The sequence below is a fragment of the Vigna umbellata genome, chromosome 5 (assembly GCF_029865625.1).
Source record: "Vigna umbellata cultivar VRB3 chromosome 5, Vumbellata_1.0, whole genome shotgun sequence".
Lineage (NCBI taxonomy): Eukaryota > Viridiplantae > Streptophyta > Magnoliopsida > Fabales > Fabaceae > Vigna > Vigna umbellata.
Window position 1 is genome coordinate 65,026,458 of NC_142169.1, and position 14,487 is coordinate 65,040,944.

A 14,487-nucleotide genomic window follows, 5' to 3' on the forward strand; every position below is an offset into this window, starting at 1 on the left:
AGAGAAAATATAGGCTGCAACATATTCGAACAACCAATTAAAACCCAAATAGTGAAAACTCTTCAAATACCTCAATTCTCACATTCTGCGCCCACTGCTCATGGATTTCCTCCGTCTCGTGTCCTCTTCTCCTTCTTTCCCAAAACGTATCGCTGCTGCTCTCTCTTGCTCTCGCACCACAAAACCTCCAATTCGTCTAGGTTTTAGGGTTTTGCCCTTTCTCCATTACTCACCTTGAAATCTCGCCTCCCCTCTTAAATTCCTTCTTCCGTTACTTCGTCTGAGCCTCAGATTCTCTTCTTCCCCTAGCCGCACCAAGAATCCCTCTTTCTCTTAGGGTTTTCGAAAAGAAGAAAAAAGATAAGGGAGAAGAGACAACGAGAAAAAAGAAAGAAGAATGAGATTCAGAATTTTTTAACCCTGTCTACTTCTCATGGCCTATGGATTTGGCATTGAAGGCTTCTCTTCCTCTCTCTCGTGCTCACGTTGCTATTTCTTCCATTTGGCTAACCCTAGTTTTTTTTTTTCGGTTTTGGGCAAAAAGAAACAGAGAAGGGAGAAGAAAAGAAGAATTGAACTAACCTTTGAATTAACCTTCAAAAACCAAAACCAGTGATTTAAGCTCATACGAACAGTAACGCCAGATGCAAAGGTGCACGAACAAAAGAAATATGTTTTCAGAGTTAACTGAATAAAGGAAATAGGCCGAATTTTTTTTTTTAGTTTTTATAATAAATAGATATCGCTTTTGCTTAAATAATAGCTCTCTGTTAATTTATTTTAAATTTTTAATTAAAAATAATAATATAAATAAATATAGATAGTATTATTTTGAAAAACGTTATGAATTGGAAAAGGGGAGAAATTTTTTTGTTGAGGATAGAAAGAAGCTAGAAGGAGAAATATATGTATTAAATTTTTTAAAATGTCGAATAGATAGCGCTTATTTAAAAAAACGCTGTCTAAATTTATGACAATAGATAGCGCTTTTTAAAAAAAACGCTATCTATGGATCTATTTTAAATTATGAATAAAAAAAAGTAATATTAATTATATATAAATAGCGCTTTTCCACAAAAGCGCTATCTATTGTCATAGGTTTAGATAGCGCTTTTTTAAATAAGCGCTATCTATTGTTCTGAACATTCATAGATAGCGCTTATTTAAAAAAGCGCTATCTATTAAGCGCTATCTATAGCCCATTTTGTAGTAGTGTTATCAATAGTCTTTTGAAAAGGAGCCTCCTTAAGATACAATAACAAATAGTTGTGAATATGGTTGGTTTGAAGCATGAAAATATGAGAGTGAAGGGCAGTGATAAATTTTGGAGTTCCTAGGGATGGTTGACGTTACGTTGTTGGGTTGTGAACTTTGCTCCACTTGTTGCCGTACCGAAACCAAACCCCATACCCATTCCAAATCCAATTCCAAAGCCATTGTTAACACCATGATCGTTGCTTGAACCTTTGTTATAATCTCCTTCTCTGCCTCCACCTCCACCAATGCCCATGCCACCTCCAAACCCACTACCATGACCATACCCTTCATTACCACCTCCACCACCACTTCCCCCTCCCTCTCCTCCTCCTCCTCCTCCTCCTCCATCCATGCCGCCATTCCCTGTACCGCCACCGTAACCACTACCATACCCATGACCTTCCCCTTCACTGCCATCTCCACCTCCACCTCCACTTCCACCACCACCACCACCTCCTCCTCCCATACCACTCACACCACCACCAACACCTGCGCCAAAACCACTTCCATACCCTTCACCTCCATTTCCACCACCACCTCCTCCTCCTCCACCACCCCCACCACCCCCTTCTCCCATGCCAACTGCTCCCACACCTGCACCTCCACCAAAACCACTACCATGACCTTCTCCTTCATTACCAAAACCATCACCTCCACCACCACCTCCCCCGCCTCCTCCGCCACCTCCTCCTATGCCTCCTATTCCTCCACCTTCACCAAACCCACTACTATGACTTTGCCCTCCATTGCCAACTCCTCCACCTTCACCTCCACCTCCGCCACCACCACTGCCGCTTCCTGTGCCTCCCACTCCTCCACCTACACCATAACCACTGCCGTGACCATGTCCTTCATTGCCAACTCCCCCACCTTCACCTCCACCTCCCCCTCCACCTCCACCTCCCCCTCCCGTGTTTCCCATTCCTCCCCCTTCACCAAAACCACTACCATGACCTTGTCCTTGGTTGCCAATTCCTTCACCTTCACCTCCACCGCCTCCACCTCCTCCTATGCCTCCCACTCCTCCACCTGAGCCAAAACCACTGCCACGTCCCTGTCCTTCATTTCCAACTCCTTCCCCTTCACCGCCACCTCCTCCTCCCCCACCCCCCTGTCCTCCATTAGCCCCGCCTACACCAAAGCCAGCACCAAACCCTCTACCTTGACCTATTCCACCATGACTTGAGCCACCGCCGCCGCCTCCGCCTCCTCCTCCACCGCCGCCTCCACCTCCTCCTCCATCGTGCCCAACGCTTACCCCAGCACCAAATCCACTACCATGACCATAGCCCACACCAGTTTCACCAACACCTCCACCCTCACCTCCACCACCACCACCACCACCTCCACCTTGTCCATAACCCCTACCAACTTGTACATTTTGTTCATCGTTCTTAGAATCGCTACCGCCTTTTCCAAAGAAACTGCCGCAACCCCTCCAACTTGTATACGAGCAATAATTATCAGCATAGTTTCTACCATCAACATACATGCCATGAGTAACACCACTCATCGAAGCACAAAAAGTTCCCCACAGAAGTAGAACCAAGTACAAAAACTTAGGAACAGCAGCACTCATTTCTTCTTTACGTACGTACAACCACAGCTGACTGAACAACTTACTTGCTTGACGTTATTGGTTCTGATGGCCCCTTTATATAGGAAAACAAATCTATTAAAATATCCATCATGGTCATGCTAAATTCAAAAAGTGTCATGGGCAAGAGAATTGAACACTCAAGTCAAGAAGGGTCCAATAATTTTCTTGCTTGGTCAACCATGGCCGCCTGAAAATATGACACAAGTTTAGACCAATCATAAATTAATGTCTATCTGATAATAAAAATCCAAAACCTTACATTCCCATGATTGTTGGTGATGCTGCGTTTTAATATAAAGTATATTAAGCTCCAGTTAGACAGCATTATACTACAACCAATAAAATTATATGTAGTGGAGTTGGTGACAGTATCATCTCCTAATATATCAAAAGGAAACAAAGATATATATTCAAGTTTGATTATATGTCATCCATGACTTATCATTTCAATTCAAGAACAGCTTCTGAATCTGATATTTAATCAGTACTCACTTCTCTTTAATTAATTGAAGAAATAATGGAGGCACGTTAATGAAGGAAAGGACTGCAAGGTGGGTAGCATGTGACTAATTAAAAATATTGAGTTTTGGTTACTGATATTTGTTCCCTTCGATATAGAGTATGTTTGCTTTCGTAGTGGCTTACTAAACATTTGAAGTCTTCGCCCGCCAAAATACAAGCAAATCCCCACTTGCAATAATCCTAAAATTTCATCATGGAACATAAAAGTTGGAAGACAGCTTGATAATGCAACTACTATCACTAATTCCTCAGCATATTCTCATTTTTAATGTTATCAGTGTAACTTTGATTAAACATTTTATGGTTTAAATGTTGTGAATTTTCAAATTTTATTATTCAATTTTTTTTTATGGATTTTACCATTACATTTTTTTTTTCAATTCCCATATTTAAAACAACGTGTCTGTTTCGTTAGAAGAAAAAAAAAACTAATAATACATTATCACCTCTTAGGAATTTAACAGTTTGTGCAATGTGCGAAATTAAACTTTTGTTGAAAAATTAGTTGTAAAATTGAAAAATGGTGATATTTAAGTGGTGAAATATGTAATTAAATAAGAATGTAGTTATGTATTGTGAGTTTTAAGTATATGACATAATCTTATGTTTTTTTTTTTTTTACTTATTTAATGTTAATGTTGTTAACGTGCTAGGATTAGTGCTATTTGACTACTTGAAATACAAGGGAGTGTGGAAGAAGAACTCAATTAATTTTTTCTAATAAAAAGAGTCAATCATTGTCAAGTAAAAGAATGAAATGGACATTGATGGCTTCCTTTTTGGGTATAAAATATATGGTTTTTGATATGGAGTTAGATCTTTTATGTGTGAAGATAATTGGTTGTTGGAGCATAATCTTTTTTTCTAAGATCTGATGCTTCTAAAATCTGCCACGTTATAGTAAGGAAAAAAAAACTAGAAAAGCACTATATGTAATAAAGGGCACGTTTTTATTCATCAAATTATGAGCAGTGTACCACTTTTCATCTGACACAAATTTTCAAAACATCATGGAGGCCAAAATGTTCGAAAGATCTTACTTGTTTTGACAGGGAAGGATAATAAATTTTTTTAACAATTTTTTGATAATACAGTGTGTATTATTATTTTATTAGTCTAAATATTCGAAATAGATTAATCACTGTTATATAAACGGTTGTAAAAAGGTTATTGAAAAAAGTTTTTAAAAAAACATTTTTCTTTGGCAAGAGATTGTTATTCCTTGTAATTCTTCGCATTTTCCGACAAGTAAATCTTAATGAGTTTATTAAGATCTTTGGTATTTGGTAAAATCTCAACTACTTATATAATTGTGTGAATATAATTTCTCAAGGTGGAATACAATCTCTGATACTGCTTGAAGTTGTTAATCCAATCATAACATGCATTTTCAGACCAAGTTCGATTAATCATTAGAAAATTCCGTTGCTCTTGCATTATTTTACCCCATTTCCTAAATCAGTTTTTGTGATTCAACTTTCTTTTTTTTAATTATGTCTCTTTGTTCTGTAAAATAATAAATATTTTCAAATTCATATGGAGATTTTCCATAGTCTATCATTCCTTCAAGCATATCAAAATTATTTCTCACAGTGTCTCAAGTATCAACCCCAATTATATGTATTTAGCAATGTTTCTGTATATAGGATAAAGAGACACATTTTTCTATTGTTGTTTTCTTCTTCTCTGACTTTTGAACTTCCTACTTCAAATTTTTATAGTCTGAATACTTCAATGCTCAAGTTAGTGACTTTGTATGATAATAATGATAATATTCAATAAAAAGTGACTACTCAGAATTAGTTCAACCTGTTTATCTTTGTGGCTTAGCCTTTTATTTATAAGTTATTTTATGAACCCTAAACTGGCATAAGTCTAATAAAAGGAACATACCTTTAAATTTGGTCTACTCAAAAACAATTTTCTTATCCTGCAATCAGTTATCAATACCTTTAATCAATATCTTTAATCATTCTATTATTAACTTATTAATATGTTTATTTGTCCAAACCATTGGTCTAATATATCTTCAACGCTGACCCAATTATGACCCAACATCAATAACTTAAGCGATAACTCAACTTTAATCTGCTTGATTGTTGACCCAAAAAATAGACCGACGGTTACGAATGCTTAACCGTTTGGTCTATCCTATATATCATACAAGCATTATTCAATGGAGTAAAAGAGGAGGTTGGTTATTTTGTTTGACATCTCTATAAACAACATAATTAAGTTTTTAATTTAGTTTATTGTTATCCCTATAACAACTTCATTTCACCCAACGTGAATAAAATCACAAATTATCTTTTAATTTAACATATTGTTATTAATGTCAATTTCAATTTTATTTGCAGTATTGGGAAATAGGTGATATTTTAAGAATATTTCTCGAAGGAAAAGTTAAATTCGTAGCAATGTTAAAGCAGTGATATAGTGTACTGAAAAAACTAGTAAAAGATATACAGTTAGAACATATCCAAAGTACATATTCAACCAATTTTATTAGGCAAGATAAATATGATTATTTGTTCTCTTAAAAAAGTGTCTTCAATATTCTATAAAAGGGCAAAATTTTCATTGTAAAAATTAGATTATTGAATACTTGTACTAACCTATACACTGTACTTATATCAATCATCTGCTAAATATATTAGACTCAAAACTTTACTTAAAACCCATTAAAGAAACATATACATGTGTCTGCGTGTTGTTTTGTGTGTTCAGATTGTAAAATGAAGCTACGTTATATATATTTGATATGATTGAAGAAATTTATTCCTAAATATTTTCTAAGAATGAAAATGAAATTATTTTTTATGAACTAATTCGTAAAAGTTGTTTTTATTGATTTTTCTAAAAATATATTTTTAGCATATAAAAATTCATCTGACTTATGAAAAAATAATTATATATTTTTTATTTTTTATTCTAAAATTGTTTAAGAAAAATATTCTTTTAAACTCGTGTCCTTATTTTTTTTTTTGGTTTTAGGTTTAACTGCTATGTATAGTAGACTTTCGTAGTCGTACAGCCCAGGTATCTGTTTGGTCAAGTTTTCGTGTGGTAAATTGTCTTCGTCTTTTTTTTTCGTCTTTGTCTTTGTTAATTTAAGATCCTCCTAGTCTAATTTGATTGAGAATTGACATGAAGATGAAAATAAAGAAATATTATTAGATCATATATTTTATAACAGTTGTAAAATTAAAATTACTTTTTTTCAATAGAGTTTTTAAAATTTTAAAATGATTTGAATTGATTTATTAGTTCAAGTATTGGTGCACCATCTTAAAATATATTTTAGGTTTAGTTCTAATTTTTGTTTGATTTTATCAATTAAGTTTTAATATATATTTTTTAATAAGGTCTTCATTAATTTTATTCAATTTATATTTTAACATTATTTAAATAATTAATGAATAATAAGTTATGTATTTTTTTATTATTATTATTTTTTTATTTTTTTAATTTAAAAATAATATTAATATATCTATGTCAATGTTTTATAACTTAGCTTTTATATTCATTATTTTTATTTTGTTTTAATTATTTTTAAAATAAAATAATATTATTCATTTTTAAATAAAACTTAAATTAAATTTTTGTATAATTTTATACTAATTTTTATTTAAACTATTTAATTGATTTTTAATTTAAAAGTTAGATAAAATATTAAATAATTTATAAAAAAATTTAAGTTCTTAAAATTCTAAGTTTATAATGTTATTTTTTATCTCTAAAATTTTCATTCTAATTTTAAATTAATTTTAACTTTAAATTAAAATATTTATATAATATTTACATAAAAATAATATTAACTGCGAATTTATAAAATCGTAACATATATAAGTGAGCTATAACTTTATTTTAAAAAAAGTTACTGTATCAGTATACCCTCGTTTCTCATATAACCGAAATTTATTTACATAATTAATTCAAATATTGGTGTTAAGTTAGTCTTTTTATTTTATGTAAAAAAAAATTAATTTACCCAGAATCTTTAGCTAATGGAAGAATATTGTTTATGTATTTTTGTCATTTAAGTTTAGACTGATTATTTATTTTGTTGTTTTGATGCACAAAAGAAAAGAAAACAGTTTTCTTGGCATTCCATACTCAAGTTAAGTGCAAAACTGATTACTTATTTAAATAAATTGGTCTATACTTTTTTAAAAAAAGAACTGGCTAAAGTTTTGTTTCTCTTTTTTTAAAATGATTTATTTGATAATTTATTTAAAAACTTGATCTTCTTTATATAGAATTCTTTTATATGTAAACATCTTACAAAAACTGAAAGTAGTATTTGCCTTTTCTCTGATGGTGTAGTTTTGGTTTGGTTTGTTTCTTTGATTTTTAAAACAATAATTTTACTTATTATTAACCACGTGTGTCAATTAGCGAGTTATACTAAATGTTATCATTTCAGTTTTATCAATAAAAATAACGTCTTAATTCCATAGAAAAACATGTCTTAACTAATAACATCCTTATTTTCTATAATTTGTTATGTTTTTAATATTTATAAAAAATTATTTAAATTTTTAAAATTGGCTAAGTTATTTAAAAGTAAAAATATAAGATTGTTTTAAATTCAAAATTAGATGATATTTTTGAAACATGACTTTAAAGGTTTTCATTCTTTTATATATAATAGAAATATACTCTTTATATTTTAAAATAAGAACTATCTTAGAAGGAGTTTACATCTTAAAATAAATTCTCAAAAGAAAAATTGTAGTTTTCAATGCACGAAACTATATAGCAAAGTCAATCCTAACAATTATGAAATATGAAGTTGTATTATTCTATTATTAATAAAATATTTTCACTCCAAATAAGAACACCTTTACTAACTAACAAAATACTGAAGTTTTCAAGACACAGTGTTCATCCGTAAATTATCCACCATGTCTCTTCCATATCCGCCTTTGCCTATCCCACCACCGCTTCCATTTCCTACACCACCGCCATTGCCTACTCCACCACCACTGCTACTGCCTACTCCACCACCACCTCCATATCCTCCACCACCGCCAGTGCCCACTCCACCACTACCTCCATTTCCTCCACCACCGCCATTGCCTACTCCACCACCACTGCTACTGCCTACTCCACCACCACCTCCATATCCTCCACCACCGCCAGTGCCCACTCCGCCACTACCTCCATTTCCTCCACCACCGCCATTGCCTACTCCACCACCACCGCCATTTCCTCCACCACCGCCAGTGCCTGCTCCACTGCCACTTCCATTTCCTCCACCACCGCCAGTGCCTGCTCCACCACCACCTCCATTTCCTCCACCACCGCCAGTGCCTGCTCCACCACCACCTCCATTTCCTCCACCACCTCCATTCCCTACACCACCGCCAGTGCCCACTCCACCACCACCTCCATTCCCTCCACCACCGCCATTGCCTACTCCACCCCCACCTCCGTTTCCTCCGCCACCGCCATTGCCTACTCCACCCCCACCTCCATTTCCTCCGCCACCGCCATTGCCTACTCCACCCCCACTTCCTCCACCACCGCCACTGCCTACTCCCCCACCACCTCCATTTCCTACTCCACCACCACCTCCATTCCCTCCACTACCGCTACCACCAAATCCTCCGTTTCCACCATTAAATCCTCCGTTCCCATTACCACCACTTCCACCTGCATATCCTCCGTTCCCACCACCAAAACCTCCATTTCCACCTCCTCCACCTCCGCCCCCGCCGCCAAATCCTCCATTTCCACCCCCTATCCCACCCCCAACTCCTCCGTGGCCATTTCCAATTCCACCCCCATATGCACCGTTCCCTCCACCGCCACCTATGCCGCCGGCGGAGCCACCAGCACCCCCATAGACATGCAAATGGTGAAAAACTTCCTTCTCGTCATCAGACCCCCCAAGCTTTCTGGCCTGGCAGCCGATAATTGCTAAAAGAAAAGCAAGCAAAAGCAATTTGGCAAACATGACTGCTATCTATAAAGGCAATGGTTTGCGATACAAGGGAATGTCCCCCAACACATCCATAATATATAAGTTTTCCACAGCTCTAACACAATAACACTCTGCTCTTCTGCGTTTAAACTTTGCAGTTGCCCCACGCATTCCCTGCTCCATCACCTACCCCTTTCACTCTTCCATCACACTGCTCCAAATTCACTTCCAACCATAAACTCGTTTTTCTAATTATATATTTATTTACTTTCAAAACTAACTTTACGCAATCAGATTTTCTACACATGTCTTCAAAGTCCTTTCTAAAAAATAAATTTTCTAATTCACAAATAGTAACCTGTAACGCTGTTTGAAAAATAAAAATACTATTTACGAATGAATAAATATATTTACTATTATGTATCAAATCAGAAATATTTAAGCCATATCTGATATATCTGCTTTTATTTTCACACACACTTTCCATCTATTATTTTACTTTTCAATCTTTCTCTTTTATATAAATATAAATATTCATTTGTTAACCGGAACAAGTGGTTCGAAAAAGGAAAATGTTATTTGGACAACAAAAGTTTGACACAATTTTGACAACGGCGACGTGGCAGCTGTGCATTGGCTCAGTGAATTGAAAACAAACCAGAAAAAACCCAAAATACCCCTCAACCCGGTTCACTAAGTCAATGCACAGCTGCCACGTCGCCGTTGTCAAAATTGTGTCAAACTTTTGTTGTCCAAATAACATTTTCCTTCGAAAAAACATTTATCTATTTGATAAAGACAGCAAAAAGTTAAAACTTCAACAATTAATAAAACTGAATACTAACAAATCAGATTAGAACAAGATATGCAGTACTAATAATAATAATAATTCTATAAATCAGAAGAAAGTACTTGAGATCAGAAAATGATCCCAATTGAAGCAGCGTTAGCATCACAAGTTCGTCCGGCTCGGGGTGCTACGAAGTGTTTCAGAGACATTGATTAAGAAATAAATAAATAAAAAAGATAATGTTTTTATGAAAATATATAAAATTTGTAAAGGAATGTCGGAAGAGCACTCGATAGCAGTGTTGTTGTGTTGTTTGAAAAGTGATGGTGAGGCAGCGTTTGTAGTGTAGTTGTAGGAAGGAAATATATGTAAATGACAAAGGTAGAATGTTATTATTATGTGCATGATTCTAAGAGAGCGTGAGCTCAAGAGAGACATCATTAGCATCTGGACCGGAGTGGCTGCGATTGAAGAATGAATGGGAAGTAGCCCTGGAGGTCATTGATAAGGACAGTGAGCTCTCACGCATTCTCTCTCCTCCTCCTCCTCCTCCTATGGCAATAGTAGTTCTGTCTTGGAATCTTTCACGGTCGCTTTCGTATCCGGTGGCACCCCATAGTGACACCTTTTCAGGACCAAATTTATTCTCCTGAAAAACAAAATGGAATAAACTGTTCATTCAGCATTGTATAATAATTAAGTTTTGTTGCATTAGTATTGTGTATCATGTATGTGTGCGTGGGGGCAGCCAGAAAATCAACGAGACACTGATGAGAAGAAGGAGTTACTTACTTGGACAGTCTGGCCACTCAGAACACCCTCGAAGATGATGTAGGGCTGCATCTTCTCTTCATTAATCGATTTACCCCCATGCTTTCCACTGTAACACCCTTCCTTACAATCATTCCTGCATGCCATAACAAAACAAATTACTCATCTCACAGCCCAATGGAGAAACTAATTAATATCTTTTCACACACAAATTTCAGGATGAAATTTAAGTCTTAACCATCAAATTAATTGTTCCATCTTTCTCAATCAGACCGGCATGTCACATTTTCCTAATTCTACTCCTATAAATTGGATATGGAATGATGTTTTTACCTTTCTTTGCTCGCTTAGTTAACAAAATTGGAGAAATGCAGCTTTTCTTTATAAGTTAAACAATTTTATGATATAGTTAATTTGGCTGGAGGAGTTTCTATTTTTCTGTGAACTGTATAATTAGATTGTTGCAGGTTTTAAATTATCTGTTAAACAGAAGTTCACTTTTTTAGGCATTGTATATGATATAATGTAATTAAAAATGTCTTAATTTAAAATAGTTTTATTGGCGTAATTTTGTTAAAATGTTGACAAATAAACATTTAAAAACAAGTGTTACAGGTGTATTTTATAAAGTCGTTTCTTTATTAATATCTTAATCCAAAAAATATACCAATGCTTTATTTTTTCACTACTTTTAAAAATAATACAAAATAAACACACATGATATGATACTGACACACACAGACCACATGTACATAAAGACATGTAACATAAAAGAAAAACATGTGATGCTGATTTTCTATCCAACTATATTTTTTTACTAATTATGCCTTATGTAAAATATATATCCTATATGTTTCATAATTTAAAAAATCTAGTGTAAAAAATATTTTCCAAAGAAAAGTAAATGGAACAAGAAATACCATTGAGCACGGGTGGGAAGAAGCTGTTCCGTGCAGGTTCTTTGGGGAGGATTCTGTTGGGTGTATCTTGGGCCAAGAGTTGAGAATGTGGAGGCTACAAACTCCGGAGCCACATCATTCTTCTTTGCACCTATTACAAAAAAATTAATAAATAATAATTAATTATAAATTCTAGTGGGGGTTAAGAAAACGTTATAATTAACAAGTATTATTAATTATTAATATGTAATAAAACGATACAGTATAATTCATTTGAATAATTTTCAACGTCGGTAAATGATCTCATGAAAAAAATGTGCAACAGTACCCAACATTAAAAGTTAATTTTGTTGGAACAAAATCCTGAAGAATATTTGACGTTACTTTCGTCTTCTTTGTGACGGAAAAGGGTCCACAACCCCTGGTTGGTTCCTTTATTTTCTCTGGTAAATATATGTATATATTTATATATTCTTTTCAGTGTTTATAGATCTAATTTCCTCTATTGAACCAAACAAAATGTCTAACGTAGTCTACACCTATCTATATCTTCCTTATACACGATGCATACATCTGTGACACGAGAACTTGCTCATAAGTAACTGATGCACAGTACAATTATATACCTTCAGTCATCTGCTCCTGCTTCATGCTCCTGTACATCTGTCATCAATACACAACCATTTTGAAACTTTAACACGAACAATAAATTATGAAGGAGTTGCATTCTTTATCAGGAAATTGTTTTATCATTTCAAAATAGATAAATTAAATAAATAGATAAATTAAATAAGAAAGAGAAACCAGGAAGTGAACTCATAACATAACGCCTTTTTCCCCCATGACTTTATTCGTGGTTGTGGAGAAAAGAGTAACCTGAAGGTGGCTTTTGACATGAGATATGGTAAGCCCCTTTACATTCATGAGCTGTAAGACCAACTTTGGTGTGGCCCCTGTAAATCCAAATCGACACCACTCAAAACTAAAGCTTCACCAATGAAACATACGGATAAAAAATTCAGCCTTTTCTTTGACAAAAATAAGACTTTAACATATATAAATAGAACACGAGAGTTGCGTAAAGAGACTGATCTTTTTACGAGATAACCTTGGTTAAGAAAAGTGTTCACCTCCGGTGACCAACCTGATTGTGACTCCAAAAGGGTACGTGAAAAACAAAAAAGATATGTATAAGAAGCTTACTGTCTTCTCCTCCCAGTCTCTGAACTGCATGCACGAAGCAGCGATGGAGATCTGGTGTCCAACGAAGCCTGGGCATTTTTGATCGAACATAAGGCCTAACCATAGGAGTTTTGAGGCTTATCTCAGGAAGGTGATGAGAAACAAAACGACGGCGAGGAGGTCTTGGCGGAGGAGGGTGTGAAGGGTTATTAGCATGATCAACAAGGGTGGTGACGAGAGAAGAGGAAGAAGACGACATGGTTGAAGGTGGGGAGCGTTTGAGAGAACTGAGATCGCTCTCAGCAGCTTGAGGCTTCATTGAATTGTGTTGAGGTAGAGGGAAGAGAGGAGAGGAAGAAAGGGTGGTGGTCTGTGAAGAAACAAAAGAGAATAAATACTAAGCAAGAGTGTGTGGCAGAAAGGGTTGTCCTTTAGTGCAGGTTTTGTTACCCCTCTTGGAAGGGTCAGTTTAGTCCTAGAGAGGTTCGATGGATAAAAGGAAAACTTGAGACACGGAAACTCAGAAACCCCAAATTGTTCAAAAATGCCTTCATGATTGGGTGAAAATGAAAGGTTAAAAAGTGAAAGGGCCTTGCATTGTGATATCATTTTCTTTAGACATTCCCTTCGGTCTTTTCCAGACATTCTTTGTCTCTTAAGGAAAAGAATCACCTACATACTTCTTTATTATTATAAATACAATTCAGGAACTACACGTACCTATGTAAATTGTACTGTATTATCAGAGGTCAAGACAAAGCTATAGAAATATACTTTACAGTGAAAAAGAGTTAACAATACTATTACTTTGCCACATCATTTTTACTTTAATTTGATAATATCCTTTGTTATTTTTATTATTTTCTTTTTTTCAAAAAATATAAATTTTACTTATTTATTACCATTTTACCGTTATATAGTATGTGTGTCACTTTATCATTTTTCAAAGAATTAATTTTTATGTTCTGTATATCAGTCTAAAAATTAATGTTACTTGACTTAAATTTAAAGTAGTTATTACAAATTTAATCATTTTAAAGGGTGTAACAATTCTTCCTGTAATATTTTTCTACATTTATATTCTAATGAAGTTGTTTTTGTGACTAAAATATGTTTGTGTTCATTACTTTGTATCCTTGGTTCAAGTCAAGATGTTTTCGTACACAAGCGTACGAGTTATACATACTCGATTTGAAACAAGGAGTTTCCAGTTAGGAAGTTTGTAAAGTTATATTGATCGACACTTAAATAATTAATACATCACGTATAATAAATGTTGTAATAAATACACATTAATGTAACAATTATTTTGCATTGATAATAATTGGAGTTGTCTCGTTCATCACTGAGATGATATCTTTTTGAGTAATGATATTATAACATACTTTTACATTCATTTGACACAGAATATAAAAATAAAATGGTTATAAAAATATAAATTTTTATATTTTTAAATAAATAATGAATGTAAAAAATTTAAATGTGTCAAAATATTATTTTTTTATTTTCTACATTTACATTTTAATCAAGTAATAAA

The 14,487-nt window shown here is 34.2% G+C and overlaps 1 protein-coding gene across 1 annotated transcript; it reads right to left on the reverse strand.

Moving 5' to 3' along the window:
* Nucleotides 1–10,185: 10,185 nt before the first annotated feature.
* On the reverse strand, nt 10,186–13,294 carry LOC148198815 (uncharacterized). The gene is made up of 6 exons (XM_088114778.1): nt 12,972–13,294; nt 12,645–12,721; nt 12,395–12,431; nt 11,790–11,919; nt 10,891–11,005; nt 10,186–10,747 (listed from the first exon to the last, which is right to left on the reverse strand). Exons 1-6 carry the CDS (start codon nt 13,267–13,269, stop codon nt 10,508–10,510), a joined length of 897 nt encoding a protein of 298 aa, XP_087970904.1. The 5' UTR covers nt 13,270–13,294; the 3' UTR covers nt 10,186–10,507.
* Between the last annotated feature and the right edge of the window lie 1,193 nt (nt 13,295–14,487).